Below are 26,511 nucleotides of genomic sequence, written 5' to 3' on the forward strand. Positions count from 1 at the left end.
GCGGATATTATGTGTCTGTGTACGGAGTTGGCACCGACTTATAACCCAGTCCTGGGCCCTGAGGGGATGTAGTAAATGGCAGCGCTGCACTTGATGTGTCCATGTTCATCCAAGGTTACTGCTGAGGGAGAAATATCCAGGTCATTGGTGACAGGCATTGTCACATTATGTGAATCGGAGTCCTTCAGCCATGTCGTGCTATGCTGATATATGGCCTTTTACTCACAAGCCTGTGATATCCTCCTTGTATGACAGCAGTGTTAAAGAATGGAGGGGGTAAGTATTAAAGGGCATCTGTCAGCAGATTTGTACCTATGACACTGGCTGACCTGTTACATGTGCGCTTAGCAGCTGAAGGCATCTGTGTTCGTCCCATGTTCATATGTGTCCGCATTGCTGAGACAAAAAGAATGTTTTAATATATGCAAATGAGCCTCTTGGAGCAATGGAGGCGTTACCGTTACACCCAGAGGCTCTGTTCTCTCTGCAGCTGCCGCGTCCTCTGCCCTTTCGACAGGACCAGGTGTGTTCATGTTTACATTGCCTGACCTTTTGAACATATTATGAGAATAAATAGGCTTACACAGGCTAAGTGATAAAAATATTTACCAGGTGTGAAAATATATATATATTAATGTACCGCGGCACTTCCAATAAAGTGACGTGCTTTATTCACCAATAGGCACGACATTTCGGTTCACTCCATGGAACCTTTTTCAAGCAGTGAGGTTCCATGGAGTGAACCGAAATGCCGAAATGTCGTGCCTATTGGTGAATAAAGCACATGTCACTTTATTGGAAGTGCCGCAGTACTCTTATTTTTTTTATTAGATGTACGGGTGGTAGACCTGATGTACATGTCTGGATTTTAGCACTTTTTTATTAAAGCATCTATATGTTGTCTGGAAGCTTCAGTTCCTGGCGATTATCCGTGCTTCCATTGCAACTTGGGAACAAGTGAGAACTACTTTTCCGGTCGTACTTTGGTTTGGTGGTGCTGCCTAGAAGCGCATATATATATTATATTTATTCCCGGCATGTGCGGCTGGGCTGGTTTCCAGCCAGGTGTGGTTAAATACTGGACCGGATTTTAAGTGCCAGTCCAGGTTTTGGCAGCACCTGGCTGTCCTTAAATAGGCAGCTGGGCTCAGCAGAGATGTCTCTGTTTTTGGGGATCTGAGGCTTTGTGTCGTGTGAATAAACACTGACGTTTTGAGTTAAGAACTTATATTTTGCCTCTGTACTGCGCCTGCTTACCCTATCTACCAGAGCGAGATCCCACTAATATATATATATATATATTAGAAAAAGGATAAGGCAGCACTTCGGTCTTCCAGTGAAAAAGTGGATACTTTATTACACCCCCGGCTGTTGGGTGTAATAAAGTATCCACTTATTCGCTGGAAGACCGAAGTGCTGCCTTATCCTTTTTCCTTTATAATCATCGTTCCAGGTCCTAGGAACAATTTAGGAATTGCACCCGGCATCATAGGAGTGCTGCTGTATTTTCTATTTTTTTTCATATATAATATAATATAATATAATATTATATATGTCACCACGCTACCATCATAGCACATGGCCAACGCCCCATGTTAATACAAGGGAGAACAAACCTGCTGACAGATGCCCTTTAAAGGGATTGTCAGGGTTACAATAAAAAGCTGGGGTTTTATCTCCAGAAACGGCGCCACTCTTGTCCGTGGGCCGAGCCTGGTATTGCAGATCAGCCCGTTTGACTTTTTTTTGCGTCTCGGCCCCATTTATGATCACTCAATATATCTCAATATATTCAGGTGAGTTCACGGTGTTATCTCTATACATATTCTGCGGTCGGCATGGAAAAGAACCCTTTATTGTCCTCTCCTCCGGTCACTAATGCTTCAGTTTTTTTCCTTTTGTCTTTTCCATTCGCAGGTGGAGTTATCCCTTCTGCAGCAATGCTACAAGGACTTGTCCTCGCAGATTAACCTCATTCTGTGGGAGAGGCTGTGGTATGTGATGCTGGAGCAGTTTCTCATGAAGTACGTGTGGAGCGCGTCTGGCCTTGTCATGGTGGCAGTGCCCATCATCACCGCCATTGGATATTCTGAGAGCGGTAAGGATCTGGTAGACTTCTGTGGAGGACATCCAGGTTGCATCTCCACGACATTAGGGCTATAGACATTGGGCATCTTAAAGGGGTTTGGATCAGAATATTGATGGCCTATCATCAGATGAATCTCTGCACCCCTGGGCCGGTGACGTCATGCAAGCAACGTGGCAGCATACGCTCAATGTAGGGTTGTTTCGGGTATCGCATTTTCGATACCCAATCGATACTTTTGTCCTGGTATCGATACGATACCGGGATTTGCCTTTTATCGATACTAGGCTGTGCTAGCCATGTTCCCTCAGCAGCACAGGGGAGAAGGAAGCAGTCTCTCCCTCCCCCTGTGTTGCCGCCACCAATGGGAACGAAGAGGAGTTTAATACATTACAAATACTGGCGGCAGAAACACATTGACGGCACCCGACCTCTGACAGGGCGCTGCGATCCGCGGCAATTAACCCCTGCCAGAGGTCGGGTGCCGGCAATGTGCTTCTGCCGCCGGCTGTATTTGTATTAAACGTTAACTATCATTGGTGGCGCCTTGTCCCCCTAAAAATCTGGATCGGACTGTTCGATTTTGGGCCGGACGTTCCATGGAATGCACGCGGCATTTTTTTGCGTTGTATCGCAATACTTTTTTATGGTATCGAAACCGAATCAAAATGTTGGTATCGAAACAACCCTAGCTCAATGTGGGTGAAGGGTGCTCAATGCATAACAGACTGAAGCTGACGTTCTCCTTTTTTGACCTTAGACTCAGAGGAAGTGAAGAAGGCAGCGATGGAGAAGAAAGAAGAGGAACTAATAAGTGAACGCGCCGAAGCCTTCACCACCGCAAGGAATCTGCTGACTGCTACGGCTGACGCAACAGAGAGAGTGATGTCTTCTTACAAAGAGGTGAGTCGCATTTCGTCAGACGAAAAGAAGCGGTTATATAGTCATGACAATCTCTCAGTTGGGCAGCCTCAGGCTTTGGCCTGTAAGATCAAGCATTTAAAGGGGATTTTAATATCGATGACCGTTCAATATCAGATCGGTGGGGGTCTGATATTCTGCACCCCCGCCAATCATCTGTTTGAAGAGAGAGCGCGCCGTGCGCATGTGCCGTCCCTCGTCTCTCTTCCTGCTCGCTGCTGCTATGTCTATGGTGGGCAGGAAGAGACAAGTGAGTACGGCGCGCGTGCCTTCTCTTCATACAGCTGATGGACCCTAAATGGACCGTTTCCAATTTCCTTCTTTTGTGAGTGTTCCTTGACTTCCTGGGTGTTGCCCTCCTCCATTAGCTCACCGCGCCCCAATTTGTTATTGGCAGGTGACGGAACTGGCCGGTTACACGGCACGAGTTCACGAGATGTTCGAGGTCTTTGAGGATGTACAGAATGGCGTCTACAAGCGTCTCGGAGAATCTGAAGGAGTCAATCCCAACGAAAGAAACATGATTCAGCATGGGATTCGAATTGAAGGTCCGCTGGAGATAAAAGGTAAGGAGATGTTCTGTGTGCTCCTACTGATTGGAAGAAAGCTGGCGTTCTATGGCGCATATATACCCGATATTTTGAGAACAGGGTCTTGTCTCGCACTGTCCATTCATTTATATGGGAGTTCTGAAAATAGACAATAGCCTACTCGCCTATTTTCAGAAGTCCCATAGAGGGCATTCTGTGACTACCTCTATGAGCAGGGGCCTTACTCTCAAAATAGGTGCGGGTCCCACCTTCTATCAGACATCTTACAACCTCTTATCTGTCATTTAACCCCTCGTGTGTCGCATTCAAAGCAGACCATGACCTACAAGGGGAAAGAAAGGAGAACTCCCCCTTTGATCGCATCACCGGGATATCTGTGCCCATACGCAGATAGCTCTGGGTCCAGTGGAAACTGAAATAAAAAAAACTTAATTTCCATCAGAATGTAAATGAATTACTAACCTCAAAATGGTGGCAAAAGAAATAGTCTTGAAAAAATAAAAAAAATTAGTCTCCTACAAGTATGTCGTACTTTAATAGCGGGGTCTCTCATTTGAACCTCCATCAATTAGCAAGCGACTTCATAGAATGGAGGACCAGGCATGTTCATGTGCACCCAGCCCAATTATGTCAGTGGACACCATGTATGTAATACTCCTATTGTCCTGCGGAGGTGCTGTAGGGAAAGTAGATGGCTTGTAGCCTGGTTTCTCTGCTGACCGCTGGAGGTTTTTTATTTTAATACCGGAGTGGGCCCGTCACGTGACACTGGAAACGATAAATGACAAATTTTATATTGTTGTCCTTTTCGGTCGCCAGTTTGTCCTAAGCTGACACATAGGGAATGCCGCTGACACATCTGCCGGGAATCCAGCTTTTCAAGAAACTGAATGGAGGCCATCGCTCCGGTTCTTGTGTGACCCGTGACTCAGGGCGTATATCTGAGGGCATGCAAAGTAACTGTAATCGCTGCTGCCTACACGTTACGCTTTTAACCCTCAGGCATGAATAAATGAGCATAACACAAGCATCACATGGACTGCTAAGTGGCTTATAGCACGTGTGCAGTTATGTCTTCAGCCTGATTAGAGCTGACGTAGGCAAACATTTCCCAAAGGGTAAAGCCCTGTAATCTTCTCACGGCGTCCCCTGCTGGACAGCATTTTTTACTTTAGTCCCTGTTCTTTAATTTCCAAAGGCACACTAAGGTGAGAATTAAAGGGCATCTGTCAGCAGTTTTGTACCTATGACACTGGCTGACCTGTTACATGTGCGCTTGGCAGCTGAACTTATCTGTGTTGGTCCCATGTTCATATGTGCCCGCATTGCTGAGAAAAATGATGTTTTAATATATGTAACAGGGGTGTTGCCCTAACACCTAGAGGCTCTGCTCTCTCTGCAGCTGCTGCACCCTCTGCACTTTGATTGGTAGGGACAGGTAGTGAAAATGTGATCCCTGTCAATCAAAGTGCAGGGGGCGCAGCAGTTGCAGAGAGAGCAGAGCCTCTAGGTGTAACAGCCACGCCCCCGTTGCTCCTAGAGTCTAATTTGCATATAATAAAACATCATTTTTCCCAGCACTGCGGACACATATGAACATGGGACTGACACAGATGTCTTCAGCTGCCAAGTGCGCATGTAACAGGTCAGCCGGTGTCATAGGTACAAAACTGCTGACAGATGCCCTTTAAAAGGCGGGTGCTTATAAGACGTTTCACGATATTCTCCTTCCATATATGAAAGATGCCCTGCAGGAAGGTTTTTCAAATGGATCCTTTCCGTCTGAAATGCTCTCAGCAGTTATAGTCACCATCCCGAAACCGGGCAAGACGCCTGATGTCCCGCAAAATTTTAGGCCCATTTCACTGTTAAACACAGACCTAAAAATTTACGCAAAGGCCTTAGCTGCTCGATTAGCCCCGGTTCTTCCCTCCTTAATAGACTGTGACCAATCTGGGTTTATTAAAGGTCGACAAATTAACGGAAACACGAGAAGGGTTCTGAACATAGTGGACTACATAGAGGGATCGGGCGTGGAGGCGCTGCTGGTTACCCTGGATGCCGAGAAGGCGTTTGACCGTATTAATTGGTCCTTCGCCTTCTCGGTGTTACAAACTATGGGACTGTGTGGCCCATTCCTTGGAGCTGTTAAGGCTCTTTATAGCAATCCCTCTGCTAGGGTATATGTAAATAGCGCTTTATCATCACCATTTAAGATAACTAATGGTACCCGCCAAGGATGTCCCCTCTCCCCTCTCAAATTTATTATCTCCATTGAACCATTAGCACAAGCTATTCGCAATGCGGAGGAGGTGAAGGGGGTTGAAATTGGAGGTAGAGCACATAAACTATCCTTATATGCTGATGATGTCATACTGACACTCAGCTCCCCGACATCCTCTCTATCCGCAGTTATGGATATAATTCGGCAATACGGCACCTACTCCTACTATAAAGTTAATGAGAAGAAATCTCAAGCGCTACCTATTAACGTTAGAGCAGGTCCTCTATCAGATCTCCAGTCTACATTCCAACTAGATTGGCAGGCTGAGGGGGTACAGTATTTGGGGACTAAAGTGGCCAGAAGCACCAAGCTCCTATATAAACTCAATTACCTCCCCTTGCTAGATACAGTAGGAAAGGATCTGCTTCAGTTTAGCAAACACGAAATTTCGTGGGTAGGCCGCATAGCAACCTTTCAGATGGTGACCCTCCCAAAAATTTTGTACGTATTTAGAACGGTGCCCATTTCTCTCCCAACATCGTTTTTTCATCGAATTAATAAACTACTTAATACTTACCTTTTGGTCACCCAAAAAACCACGTATTGCAGGCAATTTATTGAACCAGTTTAGGAAAGCTGGTGGTCTGGGCCTGCCCAATGTATACGATTATTACTTAGCCTCACAAGTGGGTTCCCTGAGGGAGTGGTGGCGTGGAGACCTAGCACATCACTGGATTCATATTGAGACGGTTACGACTCCGAAACGTAATTTGAAAGCTTTTCTTATAGCAGCTCTCGACCCCTCACTCTCTTTGGGATCTCTACCAAGTCTCCCATCCTCCTCGGTATCTGCGTGGAGGTCATTTCACTCCAGAGCCGCCAAGGTGGAATTCTCGACTAAGAACGTCGCTCCCTTAGAGACACTAGATTTCTTCGTCCCCGATCTAAATTTAACTAAATGGCAGCTCAGCGGACTTTCCTGCATAGCGTCTCTCTTTGATGGCCCCCATTTGAAGCAATTCTCCTCCTTGACCTCGCAGTATTCCATTTCACATAGAGAATTTTATAAATATCTTAGAATACGCCACCTGCTGAACTCTAAGGACCCGTTTCGGGTGCATGCATGTAAAGAGGTTATTGACCTTTGGAACACGCCATCCCACGCCACGTCTGGCCTACGTCCTATATATGCCGCACTTAATTCCAAACAGGAATTTGTGAAATCAGCTCCGTTCTTATCCTGGGAGAAAGAATTAGGCCAGGAATTCACCGCCCCAAACTGGTCCGCCTCACTTTCTTTTATCTCCAAAACTTTCATATGTGTTTCACATTACGAGGCAGCTATCAAAACCATGTTAAGATGGTATTTAACCCCGGATAGATTGAGTCACATTTATCCAGGAACGTCTCCCCTCTGCTGGAGGGGGTGTGGAGGCAGGGGATCTCTTTTACATGTCCTATGGTCCTGCCCCAAAATTACAAGTTTTTGGAGTGAAAGCTTTGCTCTCATTACCTCTGTTTTGGGAAGAAGCGTAAAACCTTCCCCCTGAACTAGCGTTAGTTTTTCTGGGTATAACGGATCATCCGTTGCAAGATAGGTATCTAATGGGACATATCCTAATCTCTACCAAATTGGTGTTAACGCGGTATTGGAAATCCCCTGCTATCCCCCCCACTCAGGAAGTGGTTACACTGCTGAACACTTCTTGTGCGTACGAAAAAACGATGGCATATATGAACTGCTCTTATAGCTCTTATGTAAGCCATTGGAAACTTTGGTTAGCTTCGAGCCATGCAATCATCCCAAGTAGTTGATGCTCCTACTTTATACTCACACTGCTGGAACTCTCTTAGAACAGCTTACTGTTGTTTAACAGCTTTTCTTAGTTTTGTTTCTTTTCTGTATGTTAATGTACTCTTGTATTTTGAAGGAAAATGCAATAAAAAACATTTGTTCTAAAAGGCGGGTGCTGCCAACACTAGTCCGATGTGTATGGAGACCTTCAGTTCCCGCCACGACAGATCCCCATTGCGATTTGCATCCTCCTCTGCATGACGACATGTCTTCTGACCATGGTGGTCAGCCTTTGCCCACCAGGGTGACATGTCGTCCCACTAGACAGAAAGAGGATGACACTTAGCTGATCAATCATGGGATGGATTACTTGTGCAGACCAGGTGTCCAAATAACGTGGCAGTGGCCATTGCAGTTTATGACCATCTTTATGGACAGGACACGTGATCAGTGAGGTCTGTGCCCGGGGGACAAGAAGTGCCATCAGGCTGTGCGGAGCCTGGCACTGAGCAACTATGATCGAAAGCAGGATCGATGCCAAAATAGTTTCTGTGCTGTGAGGGCCCTTCCACTGAGATCTGATGAGATTCTTCACACTGAAGTGGCCTTCTTTCCTATGACGCATCTTTTTGGAAAGTTTTAAAGGGGTTGTCCAAGGTTACACAAAAACTGCATCATTCCTATCCACGGATTGTGTCTGGTATTGCACCTTGGCTCAGTTGACGTCCATGGGCGCAGAGCTGTAATACCGCACACAACCTGTGGACTGGTGTGGTGCTGGTTTTTGGAAGCAAAGAGCCATGGGCAACCCCTTTAAGTGAATCGCCATCTTTTGTCAGTAGGTCATCATCGGGTCCCAAATTCTGTGCCGATTACTTTACTTTTCTTAAAGTATCTTTTTCGCCGCTGGAGCTCTGGGTTCCAAATCCCCTGCGAGGGCATAGAGTTTTAACCCCTTCCGGCATCTTGACGTTATAGAACCTTCAACGGCTTGTTGGCACACCCTGACCTCATGTAATGTCAAGGTGATTGCCTGGGCACAGTGGCACCAGCTCAGGCGGGAGGATGGCTTTAACACACGGCAGTGCTCCCTCCGCAACGCCTGGCACTTAACCCTCTCAGTGCCTGATCTCAGCAAAGGCGGGGGGCCAACGGCAAGCCCTAGCAGGTCAGGTGCCCATGCATACTTCAATACACAGGGGCGCTATATGATCAGTCTGCCAGTATATTGCAATAGAAAAAAAAAAATATAATTCTGCCAAATGAAAGTCTGGCAACTGTTAAATAAAGAATAATAAAAAATGCACAAAAAATTATTCTACACATTTAATGCCCACGTCTCTAGTATTTCGATAACCCTTAGGCCTCTTTCACACGGGCGAGTTTTCTGCGCGGGTGCAATGAGTGAGTTGATTGCATTGTACCCACACTAAACCTGGACCCATTCATTCCTTTGGGGCTGTGCACGTGAGCGGTGATTTTCACGCATCACTTGTGCGTTGCATGAAAATCGCAGCATGTTCTCTATTGTGCGTTTTTTCACGCGACGCAGGCCCCATAGAAGTGATGCGCATGCGGTGTGATTTTCACGCACGGTTGCTAGGGGACGATCGGGATGGGGACCCGATCATTATTATTTTCCCTTATAACATGGTTATAAGGGAAAATAATAGCATTCTGAATACAGAATGCATAGTACAATAGCGCTGGAGGGGTTAAAAACATACTATCTGCAGCCAACACTAGAGGGAGCTTGCGGCATACTGTTGTACATCAATAATAGTGTGCGCAGTCCGGTGATTAGCTCCCTCTAGTGGTGGCTGCAGGATATGGTAGTACATCAATAGTAAGAGTGTGCAGTCAGGTGCTTAGCTCCCTCTAGTGGTGGCTGCATGACATGGTGCTTTGTGTCTGGAACTAGTACTGTGGCATTGGCCAGATCATCTCTCACAAGCGTTCATAGGAATTTGCCTGTGTAGAGGTGCCACCAATTACCCAACGAACGCGCAAACGCTTGTTAATTGTGTAATCACATCTTTTATATAGTCACAAAAATCATCGCATGCCAGCAGATTGCGCCGTCTAATCACGCTCTGCGGCCGGCACATAGTTATCCTGTACGGGGACGAATGATGGCATTAGCGATCGCTTCTCCCTATACTGTGGAGGAGATCGCTGAATGTAATAATAACAATGGTTTCTGTCACTGACGAGCAGCCGGTTGTTGGGGGGAAAAAAACGCTTCCTTCCGGACAATCATCCGCTAAATCTCGCAGTGTAATAGAGCCCTAGGGTTGTCCCTATCCCTTATCACACTTGTATATTAATGTCCTTTCTGTCTTCTTCTACAGGAAAAGTTGTGGATGTGGAGAACGGCATCATATGTGAGGATATTCCCATTGTCACCCCAACAGGCGATGTGGTCGTTGCCAGACTCAATATTCGGGTAAGTGCTTAGAAGAGCAGCAGTTTATAGGTTTACTCATGATATTAAAGGGCACAATCGCATATTAATGGCCTATCCTGAGGATGGGACATCAGTATTACAATACTGGAATATTCCTTTAAAAGGGCATCTGTCAGCAGTTTTGTACCTATGAAACTGGCTGATCTGTTTACATGTGCACTTGGCAGCTGAAGGCATCTGTGTCCGTATTGCTGAGAAAAATGTTGTTTTATTATATGCAAATATAACAGCGTTGTCGTTACACCTAGAGGCTCTGCTCTCTCTGCAACTGCCCCGCCCTCTGCACTTTGATTGACAGGACCAGTTGTGATCAGGTAACCCCTGTTAAAGTGCAGAGGGTGCGGCAGTTCAAGAGAGCCGAGCCTCTAGGTGTAATGGTAACGCCCCCGTTGCTCCTAGAGGCTCATTTGCATATACTAAAACATCATTTTCCTCAGCAATGCGGGCACATACGACCATGGGACCAACACAGATGCCTTCAGCTGCCGAGTGCACATGTAACAGGTCAGCCAGTGTCATAGGTACAAAACTGCTGACAGATGCAATTGTCATTTCAGTTTATTTTTAATATAGAGCAGGCACAGGGATGTTAAACATTTTTGTAATATAGAAATAAGCTTTTTCATACTAGAAAACTGGGTGTAATGAGTCATCTTATGAAAGCTCTATCGGTGTTGCTAAGGAGAGTCTGTCTTCAGTTTTCAGGATTTTACTGATCTCGTCAATCCCCCAGCCCCTGCTTCACTATATGTGCCCGATCGATCACCCTGCCTATCTGACGTGTTACACACAGGCATCCTCAGTGCTCAGTACAACGCTGAAGACCGAGGACAGACTCTCCTTAGCAAGACTCAGAGAGACGTCTCTTTAAAACGAGATGACACATACCTTTTTAAAGGGGGGTTCCCATCTGAGACAATGGGGGCATAGCTCTAGGCGGGTCCAAATTGATAGAAGGCGGGGGCAACACAAGTAGGCAAGCCTTCATCACAATCCTGAGGACGGTGATACAGCTGAGTTCGGGAGGGCTCCTGTGGGAAGTACCTGAGGAGCGTAGCATTAATTGATGCTTAGAGCGTCAAATGGTTATGAACCCATCTAATGGCCATGAGGAGGGCTCGGGCAGCCCACCGGGAAATTTCCCTATAGGGTCTCTAAGGCCAGTCCAACCCTGCTTCTGGGAGAACAAAATGATTGGGCGAAAGACACACTGGTAGTCTGCCGCTAAAGTTAAGGCCCCTTTATATTGCCCGATGTTCAGGTAGATTATCGCTAACGAGAGGTCGTATGGATGGTAGTTAGCGACAATCTGCCTGTGTGCCGCCGATTACCTGATGAACGAGCATTGAAATTATTCTTGTGGTCACCTAAATCGTCGTTTGCCGGCGGCAGATCGTGCCACCTAAACATCCTCTGCACCGGCAAACAATAATTCTCTATGGTGACGAGTGATGGTGATAGCGATCGCTCCTCCCCATACTGTGGAGTAGATCGTTGCATGAATTGGCAGCACTTCTCCGCTAACGACCGGGCACTTGCCGGGTGGCAGATCGTGCCATCTAAACATCCTCTGCTGACGGCAAACAATGATTCTCTATGGGGACAAGCGATGGCAATAGCGATGATCGCTCCTCCCCATACTGTGGAGGAGATCGCTGCATGTAATAGCCGTGGTCTCCTCTGCTAACGAGCAGGTGATTGCCGGGTGGCAGATTGTGCCATCTAAACATCCTCTGCTGCTGGCAATGATTCTGTATGGGGACAAGCTATGGCAATAGCGATCGCTCCTCCCCGTACTGCAGAGGAGCTCGCTGCACGTAATAGCAGTGGTCTCCTCCGCTAACGAGCAGGCGATTGCCGGGTGGCAGATTGTGCCATCTAAACATCCTCTGCTGCTGGCAAGCAATGATTCTGTATGGGGACAAGCAATGGCGTTAGTGATCGCTCCTCCCCGTACTGTGGAGGAGATGGCTGCATTTAATAGCAGTGGTCTCCTCCGCTAACGAGCAGGCGATTGCCGGGAGGGAACGCTTTCTACATTGAGCCATGGAGACGTAGCGCCGTACTTCAGCCATGATCTGAAATACCGCTGCCCTGACCTTTCCCCCGAATTGATCCCGGTGCAGTAATCACAGTCCATGTTTGTCTTCCCTTATCCCATCGCTGCAGATAACTTTCCCTGAAATCTTGATAAGCAGATAACCCGATACTCAGTTTACCTCTGGTTAACGAACTTAATTAGCCGCGTCGCTGACTCCATCCGGTATCTCTATAGAGGAATGTCGCGGCTTGTTATTATCGTCTATTAACCAGTGATAGGGAGGAGGCAAAGTCAAACGTCCAAGGACCCGGTAGATTTGGCAGCGCAGGACTCTCCCTTATACAAGAGCTGTGACCTTGGTACCGAATCACCGCAGCGTAGTCATTTCTAGTAGGTCTGAGATAGAGATATCTCTATCTATGTCATTTGTGCTGACTGCCCAGTGTCAGAGGCAACCTGTCACGTGTAGTCCTATCCGCAGCCATGAAGACTCATTCACTGGGGGGGAACGCCCACTGGACTCCTAAGCAGAGACTTCAATGAATATAATCCAGGTTATACGGGATCTAATCTGCTCGGCTCCTCCAGCGCTAGAACGTGCTGCCTACAGATCAGACGATTTCTTTTAAATGGGTATTTCAGAATTTTAATGGTGGGGGTCCTCCCCTGCTGACCAGTTGTTTCTGAGTAGCTCCGCTGCTGTTACCACCAATGGATGGAGATGCCAACTGTGGCACCGCTCTCATCAAAGTGAATGGGAGCAGCACTGCAGTTACACAGTGGATGGAGCTGTGGAGTTCTGCTGCTGGAGCTACTGCAGAACAGCTGATCGGGGGGGGGGGTTGACCGTCAGACCCCACCAATCACATATTCATGGCCTATCCTGAGGAAAGGACATCAGTATTACAATCCTGGAATATCCCTTTAAAAGGGGCATCTGTCAGCAGTATTGTACCTGTGAAACTGGCTGACCTGTTACATGTACACTTGGCAGCTGAAGGCATCTGTGTTGGTCCCATGTTCCTATGTGCCTGCACTGCTGAGAAATATAATGTATTAATATATGCAAATGAGCCTCTAGGAGCAACGGGGGCGTCACCATTACTCCTAGAGACTCTGCTCTCTCTGTAACTGCCGCGCTCTCTGCACTTTGATAGGACCAGGGTGATGACGTTTTTACTGTCTGGCCCTGTCAATCAAAGTGCAGAGAGAGCAGAGCCATTAGGAGTAATGGTAACGCCCCGTTGCTCCTAGAGGCTCATTTGCATATATTAAAACATAATTTTTATCAGAAGTGTGGGCACATATGAACATGGGACAACACAGATTTCTTCAGCTGCCGTGTGCACATGTAACAGGTCAGCCAGTGTTATAGGTACAAAACTGCTGACAGATGCCCTTCAAGCTGATCATGTACATTAGATTAAAGGGGTTGTCTAAGTTATATTTATTGATGACCTATCCTCAGGAATAGGTCATCAATATCAGATCAGCGGGGGTCCGACACCCAGCACCCCCGCCGATCAGCTGTTTGAAGAGGAGGCGCGCGCCGTGCCAGCGCTGCCTCCTCTTTACTGTTTACCTTCGGTGAGCTGGTGTAATTACACCTAACCTAACCATTGAAATGAATGGGGCGGGTTGGGTGTAATTATACCTGCTCACCGCTGCAGAGGCGACGGCGAGGAGGTAAACTATGAAGAGGAGGCAGCGCTGGCACGGCGCGCGCCTCCTCTTCAAACAGCTGATCGGCGGGGGTGCTGGGTGCCGATCTGATATTAATGACCTCTCCTGAGGATAGGTCATCAATAAATATAACTTGGACAACCCCTTTTAATGTTGCCCAAACACATACATTTTGCAGTGAACCCACTCCCCGCCCCCCATCACCTTATGTGTGAAGGGGCTTCCAACTCTCTCCCGATAACAGATGTCGGGGAAGAGAAGGATCGGGTAGATGGATTTCAGTAGGCCTTGCCTATAACTCCCCGCTAGAGGTGTTCTACAAGCGGCTTATCGTCGTCTGCCCATCGGAACACATGCATGCTCGGCCATCAGGGGTTGGGAGCGCTGGTGGTCTGAATTGGATGGCGAGATTTAGAACGTGGAAAGTCTATTTTAAGAACAAATAATCGTACATTTGTCGTGTTTTCGGGATGTTTTGGGGGGTTCCCAAATGCGTTGTCACTGATGATCCTCGTGTTCTGTCCCCCATCTGTCTGTAGGTAGAAGAGGGGATGCACCTTCTCATCACTGGACCCAATGGCTGCGGGAAAAGCTCCCTGTTTCGCATATTGGGAGGTCTGTGGCCTGCATATAGCGGCGTGCTGTACAAGCCTCCTCCGCAGCACATGTTTTACATACCACAGAGGTACAGTAGCCATTTTATCTGGACGTGTTCCCAGCGTTTCACGAGCACAGTTATCACGTAAGGCTCTGTTCACATCAGCGTTGCGGCCTCCATTTGTAACAGAAACCACAACCGTGCTGGATCCATTGCACGATGGACCCTGGTGGTTCCCATTGATATATATATAATGGGGTCCGCCGAGGCGTCTATTTTGCCAGGAGAAATGGCGCTGCACGCAGCAGTATTTTATTTTGTCGGTTGTGATGGAATCTGCGATGTAAATGTGAACAGACCCTTCGAATGGCACATACGGCAAGTAGATAGGTGATAACTATCAGATCCCACCGATCACGAGAATGGGGGCCCCGTACCCCCTGCAGGCCTCTTGCTGCTCCCCTAAAATGACCGGAGAAGCTGGTTGCACATACACGCGGCCGCTCCGTTCAATTCTATGGGAGTTGCGGATATAGCAGAGTACAGCGCTTCAATATCTCCGCAACTCCCTCAGAAATGAATGGAGCGGCCGCGCACATGGTGGCGGGGACGTGGACGAGCCTGCCTAGTGTCGTCGCCTGCCATTGGCTGCTCCTCCCCAACACCGGATGTTTTCATCCGCGCACGGGGAGAAGCGGCAGTGCGGGGACCAGGAGCGGGGAGCCAGGTAAGTATAATCAGTGTGAAGGGTCTGGCATATGGGGGATATTTTTTAGTCTCTGATAACCCCTTTAAGATCTGATGGTTATCCTCTATCCAGTGGATAGGAGATAACTTGTACCTATCGGAATATCCCTTTTTAACTCCTTAGCATCTGTGACTCCTTACTGGGAGGGGTTCCATTATCTCCTGTTCACATTTTTGGGTAAAAATGTTATTCTCACATAAAGTAAGAGCCGGGACTTATCCATAAGGTAGGTCAAAAGTGTCCAATCAGTGCAGGTCCGACCGATCATAGAAACTGTGCTCCCCTGGTTAAATGGAGCAATGACCGCGCATGTGCACTGCCACTGATTCATTCTTGATGAGACTCAAATAACGGAGCACATTGCTCAACTAAACCCGCAGTCCCTTAGAGAATGAATGGAACGGCAGCGCAGGCGCCTGAGCGTGGGAAGGTGATGAGAAGTTGTGGCGAGACAACTCCTGACGCAATTCAGTTTCTCGCCAGTAGATGGCACTGTGGTGCATTCAGGAATATAATGTTTAGAAGCACTCCATTAGGCTTTCCTAAAGGGGTGGCCTCACCTCATCGCTAGGATATGCCACTAATGTCAGATAGGTGCAGAGCACGGAGTACCCAAAGCGAAGGAGAGCGCCCCCCCCCCCCACCCCCCCACATGCGTGGCCGCCCTCCATTTCTGTCGCAGTGCCAAAAATAGCTGAACACTCGGCTGTTTTCGGAATGATGTGAATTCAGAGTGTGCCGCGCAAGCGCGGCCAGTGCTCCATTCACTACTTTGTAACTGCACATGCGCGGTTCGCTCTTGTTCACTTTGGGAGCTCCATACTAGAGATGGTGATATGCCACCATGTTTAGGTGAGACAACCCCTTTCATCTTGTTATGGGCTCATGCACACGACCGTCTGTATTTTGCTGTCCACAAAATACGGATCCGCAAAAAATGTGGATGACCTCTGTGTGCACTTCGTATTTTGCGGAACAGCCGGCCCCTAATAGAACAGTCCTATCCTTGTCCGTAATGCGGACAATAATGGGACATGTTCTATCTCTTTGTGGAACGGAAATGGAATGCACATGGAATCATTTTGGTGGTGCCGAACCATTCAGTTCAATCGGTCCACAAAAACTGAACGGACACGGAAACAAAATACGTTTTGTGTATATGAGTCCTAAAAACATCCTGTAAACTGTCATGAAAAAACTCCATCCTGTTGCCATAGACTTTCGTTGTAAAGAAAAAAACGGATGTCCCAAAAAGATCCCGACGGAAGTTCGTGGAAGAGAAGTGAACAGACCCTTTTAACCCATTCCTGAAATCCGCCGAAAATTGGCGCCTGATCAGGAGCTGAGCAGGCACCATAAACAGCGGTGCCTGATGTCTTACACAGCAGACGCGCACCACCAATGTCCACAAACGGGGACCTTTAACCCCTTAGATGCCGTGCTCTATAGCGACCACTGCTGAATTCCTGCTGTAGGAGCTGCTCATACAGTATATAAAGCGGCGACTAATATTAGGTCTGTATGTTGCATATGTGACGTGTGCCCATGCTTACGATGACCCATTTTTCTTTGCATGCAGGCCTTACATGTCTGTGGGCACCCTCCGAGATCAGGTTATTTACCCTGACACAGCCAGTGACATGAAGGTGAAAGGCTTCACCGACAAGGACCTGGAAGCCATCCTGAATATCGTCAATCTGAACTATCTGGTGCCGCGAGAGGGAGGTGAGTGAGCAGGATTCAGTAGCCTGACCTTCCATACGAAAAGCATAGGCTGCAGTACCTCACTACCGCCAGCAGATGGTGCTATAGGACCACCATTTTCTTACTTTGATTATGAGATTTATACAATATTAATTATCGTTTTTTGGTCCCGGTTAAAGGGGTCAGTCATCAATTCTCTGGTGGGCCATACATGGCCTATGCTGGCTGTATGATCAGTTGCTTTTGAGTTGTTGAATCTGAGGTAAGGCTGGCAGAATTAAACGGATCCGTTTTAATTTTGCACATCAGGATGTATCCGTTCCGTTAGGATGCGGTTGTGTGAAATCAAAACGAAAAAAAATAATAATGGCTCAGTCACTAAATACATTGAAAGTCAATGGGTGACGGATCCAGTTTTTTAGGCTCCATATAAAACGGATGTTTTCAGTGCTGGATCCGTTTTTCTCTGTATTTATGTCCGGCCACAAAACTGAATGCTGCCGGAACGGAAGACGTCCTGATGCATCCTGAACGGATCTCTTTCCATTCAAAATGCATGAGGACTAAACGGAAGCGTATATATTTAAAAAAAAATTCCGGTATTGAGATCCTCTGCCGGAGTGAATGTTTGCTGAGTCGCAGTCCACTGGTACCAAAACCTACACCGTGTACTGAGCCAGGTGCCTTCTCTCTGTTCACTAGGTGCCGCGGCTGACCAGTAGATGGAGGGGGGGGGGGGTGCCAAGTAACTGACCCCCCCCCCCCCAGTGACCTCACATTGGTGGCCTATCCTGAGGATAGTAGCCTGGAGAACCTCTTTAAATTTTTCACATGAAAAGGGCAGAAGTGCATAAAGGGGTTGGCCCATCTCACACACTGGTGGCATATCGCTAGGCTATGCCACTAATGTCAGGCGCAAGTCCCACACCTATGTCTCGAAACGGAACTCTCGAAGCAAAGGATAGCGCACCTGTCCATTCAGCTCTATGGGAGTCCCGCAATCAGGGGTGCACCACCAATGAGGACAGGTGAGGCGATTTCCTCAGGCGGCAAGACCCAGAGACAAGTGAGGGCGGTGGTAGGGCTGTGGAAATATCTCTCTATATTCAACTGTATCACAGTATGCCTTAAACAGTATGGTTGGAAGGGTTGGGCGCCGTTTCATGGTCCCAGCCACCAGAGAGGCCGGCGCTTTTTCCTTTAGTGTGCAAGCACGATCACCGCTGCTGGATTTCAGGGTGGTCGTAACCATGGAAACGAGCAGCGTATAATGGGATGGAAAAATGAATCCAGCAAGCAAAGGAGGCAATATGTACAATCACAATACATTAGTAAGTGCCTTGTATTCACTTCCTCTACATGATAAATGCCACTTGCTGAAGCGAGGCAGCCCCTTTTAATAACCCCTTCACGCCCAGTGCCGTACATGTAATGGCGATCGCGGACATTTAACCCCTCAGATGCCGTGGTCAATCCTGACCACTGCATCTGAGCACGCTGAAACCGAAAGTGTGCACTTTCGGTGGTGCACCGGCTCCCCCGTGTGGCTATCAGAGGAGCCGGAGTGTGTGTGCAGCAGCCCCTGTCTTTGTGAATGACAGGAGGCTGCTGTATAGTATTTCCTATAGAGCCCTTGCCTGTAATAGGGCTCCATAGGAAAGTAGTGTAATCCTCAGACTCCAATGCTAGTGCATTGGAGTCTATGATGATAGCAATCTAATGATTGATTGTTATAGTTCATTGTGGGAAGTATAAAAAAGTTTAAAAATAAATAAATTAAAAAAACCTAAAAATTCTAATCACCCCCCTTTTCCCAAAATAAAAGAACTAAAAAAATAAAAATACACATCATGGGTGTCGCGATGTGTGAAAATGCCCATAGTATAAAAATATATTCCCTACACAGCAAAACGGAAAAAAGCGTCCAAATGGCCGATTTGCCATTTTTGGTCGCTTCATTTTCTGTAAAAAATAAATAAAAAGTGATCAAAAAGTCATACACACCCCTGAATGATATCAATGAAAAGTTCAGATCGCCCCGCAAAAAATGAGCCCGTATACATAATTACCAAAAAGTTATAGAGTTCAAAATATAGCCACAAAAAAAATGTTTTTTTTTTTATCACTATCAAAGTGCAAGAAAAACTATACATATGAGGCTACTTTCACACTAGCGTTCGGGGCTCCGCTTGTGAGTTCCGTTTGAAGGCTCTCACAAGCGGCCCCGAACGGATCCGTACTGCCCCAATGCATTCTGAGTGGACGCGGATCCGCTCAGAATGCATCAGTCTGGCACCGTCTGTCCTCCGCTCCGCTCAGCAGGCGGACACCTGAACGCAGCTTGCAGCATTCGGGTGTCCGCCTGGCCGTGCGGAGCCAAACGGATCCGTCCAGACTTACAATGGAAGTCAATGGGGACGGATCCGTTTGAAGGTGACATAATATGGTGCAATTTTCAAATGGATCCGTCCCCCATTGACTTTCAATGTAAAGTCTGGACGGATCCGTCTGAATGTAAATTACACTTAGACTTTTTTCTGAAATATAATGCAGACGGATACCATTGTTTGCATTCTAGGAGCGGATCCGTCTGTACAGATACCAGACGGATCCACTCCGAACGCAAGTGTGAAAGTATCGCCGGATTCGTACTGACCTGTAGAATAAGGCTAGGTCTACACAACGACATTTGTTGCGCGACATTTTGTTGCACTAATGTCGCGCGACAATTTTTATAATGGCAGTCTATGGTGTCGCACTGCAACAAGCGACATGCTGCGGCTGCAATGCAACAGTCGCAGAAAATCCATTCGAGATGGTGTCCATAGACTGCCATTATAAAAATTGTCGTGCGACATTAGTGCAACAAAATGTTGCGCCCAAATGTCGTCGTGTAGACCTAGCCTAAAAGTAACCAGTCAGTTTTATGGAACATCGTAAATAATAAAAAACCCGTAAAACTGTGGTGGAATTTATTTTTATTTTTTTTGCAATTTCACCCCATTTGGAATTTTTCTACCGCTTCCCACTACATGATATGCAATATTAAATGGTGGCATTGGAAAGTACAACTTGTCCCGCAAATATGGCTATGTGAACAGACAAATAAAAAAGTTATGGCCCTGAGAAGGCAGGGAGCGCAAAACAAAAATGCAAAAAAAAAAACTCCGGGCTTGAATAGGTTAAAGCGGCTGCAATTAAGAAATAACTATGAAGGACACTAATCAAGCTATTAACGCCATTATTGTGGTGTTAAAAAAAAAAAAAAAAAAAAAAAAGTTGCAGATGGTGCATGCCATGTGTGAGCTTTTTGAGCTTCTCTGCACTTTTCTGAAGTGCCCCTATAAAAGGGGGGTGCTTAGCGGGCCTTTGCGCCGCATTTACTATAAGGCTACTTTCACACTTGCGGCAGAGGAATCCGGCAGGCAGTTCCGTCGCCGGAACCGGCAAAACGTATGCCAACTGATTGCATTTTAAGACTGATGCGGATCAGTCTTACAAATGCATTGCAAGAACGGATCAGTCTGTCCGTTTGTCATACGGACAAATGGATCAGTTTCGATTATTTTTATTTTTTTTTCACTTTTTTTTTTTATTTATGTGGATCTGGCACTAATACATTCCTATGTAAAAAAAAATAAATAAAAAAATCCGGCATTCAGGCAAGTGTTTCGTTTTTTGGGCCAGAGATAAAACCATAGCATGCTGCGGTTTTATCTTTTGCCGAATCGGTCAAAACAACTGAAGACATCCTGATGCATCCTGAACGCATTGCTCTCCATTCAGAATGCATGGGGATATGCCTGATCAGTTCTTTTCCGGTATTGAGCCCCTTTGACGGAACTCTATGCGGGAAAAGAAAAACGCTAGTGTGAAAGTAGCCTAACTTTCACCAGTAAGTGGCGTAACCTGTAGCTGGCGTAGACTTCAGTTTCTGGCGCACGGCAGGGCAGAGCTGCGCCTGATTTGTTAAGAGGCATCTGCACCCCAGCGCAGGGAGATCAAGACTGGCATATGGATACACGTCCCCTTATCCATTTCTAATTTGGCCACCATAGCAACGCTCAATGAGGTTGTCACCCAGCTTTCCTAAAGCCCTGAACCTCAGGCCTGCGAGGGCATGTCTTACAGAGGACCCGACATGGCTTGAAACAGCAAATCAGGAACATCTTTTCTTTAAAAAAAAATTCTGCATTGTGCCGTCCCTCTGTTATTCCTACCGGAAATGTGCAATTAAATTAGCTGGGTGTTGTCATTCTAAAGGGGCGTGTCCCTACATACTCTGTCCAATCAGTGCTGTCAGTGTCAGGCTGTGAAGGGACACAACCTTCAGACAAATGGGATATTAAAGGGAGACTGTCGGCAATGACATCCCTATGTAACCAAGATCTGCTCACCTGGTTATTGGGGTGCCTTTCTTTTATCCATCCGTTGCTCCCTCGCAGTGAAATACACAATGAAGTTTTAGGCCTTATGCACACGACCATATGTGTTTTGCGGTCTGCAAATTGCGGATCTGCCCAAAAAAACGGATGACGTCCGTATGGCTTTTTTTTTTTTTTTTTTTTTTTTTTTTTTGCGGATCCATTGTAATGCCTATTCTTGACCGCAAACTGAAAAAATAGGACATGCACAATTTTATTTTTGCGGGGCTACGGAACGGACATACTGATGCAGACTGAATGGGTCCGCATCCTATCAGCAAAAAAAACGGAACGGACAAGGAAACAAAATACGGCCGTGTGCATGAGGCATTTATTGCAACAAGGACCGATTTGTTGCTCTTGTCACACCCAAGCTCCGCCCCTTTATCTGCCCAGCCCCTCCCTTGAATTTTTGATTAACATGGACAGGCAGTAGGTAAGTAATCTCGCCTGGCCCTGTCTACTCACTCATGGGCAATTTGCTCTTATATCAGCGCATGCACAGTGCACTTATTTACCCCCATGCTGCACTGCGCATGTTCCAGTATAAAAAGGAATGGTGCAAGATTACATACCCACTGCATGGCCCTGAATTCTCACACATGCACCATTTGTGTTTATATCGGCGCATGCGCAGTGCACTTGTTTTCATCCTTCCAGAGACTATGTGCTGCTCTGCACATGCACGAGAACACAGGGCCAGGTGAGGGTACCTACCTACTGCCTGTCCCTGTATTCTCACTCATGCACTATTCATTCTGATATTGGCGCATGCACAGTGCATTGTTTTTTTAATCCTGGCTGAGAATCGGTGCTCCACTGCGCATGCGCTGATATAAAAAGGGACGGAACATGCATGAGAATACAGGGCCAGGTGCGAGTACCTACCTACTGCCTGGTCCCATCAATCAACGATCCAAAGGAGGGACAGGGCAGCGAAAGGGGAGGAGCTTGTGTGCAATGAGAAGAACAGCGCCGCCCCTGTTCCACTTAACTCCTTAATAGTTGCATTTCTCTACAAGGGCGCCATGGATGGATTAAAGAAAGGCTCCATTATCAGGTGAGCAGGACCTTTTTGGCACTGGGCTTGTTTGCATAGGGATGTTTCTGCTGACAGACTCCCATTAGCGCCCAGTTTTTATTTTATTTGTTCCCGTCCACCTTTTTAAGTCTCTTTAACATTCAAGTCTAGACACAGAGAGCGCCCCCGTCTTTTTCACGCCCGCTTGTCTCGCCCGTCTTATCTGTGCAGGCATCAACAACAACCTGTTTATTCCATCACGTCATCCATTTTTTTTCTTGTTCCCGTGCCAGGGCCTTTCTGTCTTGGCACGTACAACAAAGAGACCGCAGATGATATGTGAGGCCGGTGACTAAATCCAGGGGGGGCCTATGCACCCCCTCACCCAGGGACAGGAGGGTCCGCTGCTTGCCTTCTTGTCACCATCACTCATGGTTGGAATGGTATGGGGTTCTGCACACTATTTCTAGTAGAAGAGGCTAATGGCAACCACAGGGGCATTCTGTGACGGCAGGGATATGTATTTAAAGGGGAATTCCACATATATACTGTTAGTTTACCTTCTGCTGATTGACAAGTATCGGCCAAAAATGTGCACCCATAGGGGAGGTGTAAAATCAGTTGCTGATCATGCATTTTTATAAGGGTCCACTAGGGGGAGCTCACTGCAGATATACACAGCTCTCACTTAAAGGGGGTTTCCGGTACTACAAGTTATTCCTTATCCACTAGATGGGGCATAACTAAATGATCGGTGGTGGCCCCAGTCTGGGACAGTACAGCCCTCGGCTGTCACCAGCAGTCCCATAGAGAATGAATGGAGAAATAGGGCACATGCTTGACCATTAGAACGGGGGAAACGGGACCCCCCCCCCCCCCCCAGGATCAGAGTGGTTGCCTATAGTCAGAATCCCAGTGCTCAATTAGTTATCCCAAATCCAGTGGATAGGGGAGAACTGGTATAGCCCTTTAAAGGGGTTCTCCGGGATTTTCATATTGATGGCCTGTTCTCGGGATAGGACATTAATATGAGATCGGTGAGGGTCCAGCTCCCGCCGATCAGCTACTTGAGGAGGCCGCAGAGCTCCAGTGAGCGCCAAGGCCTCCTCACAATTTATCCAGCACAGCGCCGTCAATTGCATAGTGGCTGTGCTTGGTATTGCAGCTCATCCCTGTTCACTTGAATGGGGCTGAGCTGCGCCTAGGCCATGTGACTAATGTGATGTCACTGGTCTAGGAAGAGGCCTGAGCACCACGGCCTCTTCATACATCTGATCGGCAGGGTGCCGGCAGTCGCTCTGTAACAGAAAAATGGAGTCCCAGACCTGTGGCATAGTTTACCATGGAGGCAGACCACACGACTGATGTACTAAACTCTTCCTTCTGATTCCGGCATCAATCCACTGCATTTTTCCAGCACTGACCACCAGGGGGAGCTCATGGCAAAGAATTTTTTTTTTTTTTTTTTTTTTACAGCTTCTATTAATATCTATGGTGACTGCACACATCGCTATGCCCTGAGCTCCCCCTAGGGGTGACTGCCGGCAGACCGTTTTATCATGTTCTACATGAAGGGAAGCAGAGGATTTAGAGCCGTATATGGGAGATTTATCAGTGTATTGATTAAGGGTCCATTCACACGTCCGTATGTGTTTTGTGGATCTGCAAAACAGACACCGGCAATGTGCGTTCCGCATTTTGCGGACCGCACATCGCCGGCACGCTCATACAAAATGCCTTTTCTTGTTCGCAATTGCGAACAAGAATAGGACACGTTAAATTATTTTATTTTTTTGGCGGAACGGAAGTGCGGATCCGGACAGCACATTCCGGCCCCATTGAAAATGAATGGGTCCCCGCCTGTTCCGCAAAATTGCGGACGTGTGAATGGACCCTTGGGCATTGAGAAATATGGTGTTCAGGAAGAGGGCCGCACTTATGAAACACCTGTTCTACTATTTTTTGTTTGTTTTTAAATTAAAAAAATGCTCCATTTTTAATAAAAATTTCGCTGGGGGGGGGCATAGTCAGTCCTGCTCTGGGGTCCCTATAGGAGAGGAACACTTTCAAGGAGTTTTCCAGCCTGCCAACGCTGATAACCCATCACCAGGGTAGGTCATGGCTTGGTGGGGACGTCTGACAACCGGTACACCCCCCCCCCCCCCAACTGATCAACCGTTTTTGGCAGCCGCCAGCCACTGAATCTAAGGTATATGTTGCATCAAATCTATGTGACTTGTCTTGTGTTTCCGTACAGGCTGGGACTCTGTGAGTGACTGGAAAGACGTTCTCTCCGGGGGAGAGAAGCAACGCGTTGGAATGGCGCGCATGTTTTACCACAAGTAAGTAACCTGTCCTCTTCAGTCCCATCTGAATCCTCCATTTCTCTGACACACGTCCCCATCGCACACGTCTGTGTTCCATCTGTCTAAGGGCTCATGCACACAAACGTTTTTTTTTTTGTTTTTTTTTTCCCGTTCCGTTTTATATATATTTTTTTTTTTTTTACAGGTCCATATGCAGAACCCTTCACTTCAATGGGGCTTGAAAAAAAAAAAAAAAGGAAATGACTGTGTGCATTTCGTATTTGTATGTCCCCAAAAAAATAGAACATGGCCTATTCTTGTCCGTTTTGCGGATAAGGACAGGCATTGTTACAACGGATGCAACTCGGATGTCATACATTATTTTAATTTTTTTGCATATTTATGTTTTGCGGACCGCGTGCATGAGCCCTAAAGCTACTTTCACATCTGCGCTTTTCTTTCCGGTTTTGAGATTCGCCAGAAGATCGCAAAACCCTAGGGAAAGGCATCCGTATGAATAATACAACTGGCTGCATCTGTTCAGAACGGATCCGGTTGTATTATATCAAAAACGAACGTGCCGGATCCTTCATCAAATACCATTGTAAGTCAATGGGTGCCGAAACCGTTCTTTTCGGACCGGCACCATTGACTTAAATGTTTTTTGATGCCAGATCCGGCATGTTCAGTTTCTCACACCACACACAAAAATACTGCTTGCAGAGGTTTTACGTCCGGCGCGGGAACGGAACGCATTCTGACTCACTCCATTCCGGTTTGTTCAGCTTTCTCCCCATTGACAATGAATGGGGACAAAACTGAAGCGTTTCCTCCGGTTTTTACAGCTTCTACTGGATCTCAAAACCGGAAAGGAAACCGCAGATGTGAACGTAGCCTAATATGGAGCACCAAGGTTCTCTTCTCTGTGCTGCTTACTTTTCCAAAATTCCAAAGTCCCTATGGCACCTTTCACCACTAGGGGCTCAGATTTGTGGATTGTCTGCCCTATTGGGGGAATTTTGAGGAGGACCCTATAGGAAGAGCGCCTCTCACGCTGGAGGACCTGGCATGTCCGTGTATCACACCAAAGGCACATTAAAGGGGTTGTCTCATCATGGACAATGGGGGGCATTTCACTAGGGGCAGGTCCCACACCTATATCGAGAACGGAGCCCCGCAAGGTGGTGGCTGGAAGACTCTGGTCCGGCCACCACCAAGCCTGCTCCCCATAGAAGTGAATGAAAGCATACCGCGCATGCGCGGGCTCCGCTCCCATTCATTTCTTTGGGGCAAACGGAAATAGCCGAGCCAGAGCTCAGCTATTTTCGCCGGCCCCATTGAAAATGAATGGAGGCCAGCTGCGCCCTCCTTCACTTGCAGGGCCCCATTCTCGAATAGGTGCGGGTCCCAGCGGTGGGACCCGCACCTATAAGACAATGGGGGCATATACTAGCGATATGCCCCCATTATCCATGATGAGACAACCCCTTTATTGTCTATATGGACACCGTGCAATACCTCATTTCACCTGCGGTGGCACTGCAGGGTAACCACACACTTTCCACCACTGAAAGGCCCAGAAGTGGAGCTCCCTTTGATCAGCTTATCATTAGGATATCCCTTTCAATATGGCTCCAATTCTTGCCCTTGGGAACCATATTTGAACAAATAGAGATTGCATCCCCTATCTATAGATGAGCTGGAATTAAAGGGATTTTCCTTCATCGGTGAGGATCTAACACCTGGGACCCCCACCGATCAGCTGAGAAGGCACCTGAGCTCCTTTAAACACTGCGGCCTTCTCCCTGCTTACCAAGCACAGCGCCATACATTGTATAGTGGACGTGCTTGGTATCGCGCTCAGCCGCATTCACTTCTATGGGGCTGAGCTGCGCCTAGGTCACGTGACCATTGAACGTGACGTCACTTGGCCTAGGGAAAG

General features: G+C 47.2%; 1 protein-coding gene across 1 annotated transcript in view; it reads left to right on the forward strand.

The window, feature by feature from the left end:
- The window catches only part of ABCD1 (ATP binding cassette subfamily D member 1), a 48,348-nt gene that overhangs the window by 16,103 nt on the left and 5,734 nt on the right, over positions 1–26,511 (forward strand). The window contains exons 2-8 of the mRNA XM_044306262.1: positions 1,918–2,098; positions 2,847–2,989; positions 3,405–3,573; positions 9,929–10,023; positions 14,308–14,453; positions 16,694–16,839; positions 24,521–24,605. Of these exons, the coding sequence (XP_044162197.1) occupies positions 1,918–2,098; positions 2,847–2,989; positions 3,405–3,573; positions 9,929–10,023; positions 14,308–14,453; positions 16,694–16,839; positions 24,521–24,605 (965 nt within the window). The remainder of the gene's footprint in view (positions 1–1,917; positions 2,099–2,846; positions 2,990–3,404; positions 3,574–9,928; positions 10,024–14,307; positions 14,454–16,693; positions 16,840–24,520; positions 24,606–26,511) is intronic.

This window comes from Bufo gargarizans, chromosome 9 (assembly GCF_014858855.1).
Source record: "Bufo gargarizans isolate SCDJY-AF-19 chromosome 9, ASM1485885v1, whole genome shotgun sequence".
In the NCBI taxonomy this organism is placed as follows: Eukaryota; Metazoa; Chordata; class Amphibia; order Anura; family Bufonidae; genus Bufo; species Bufo gargarizans.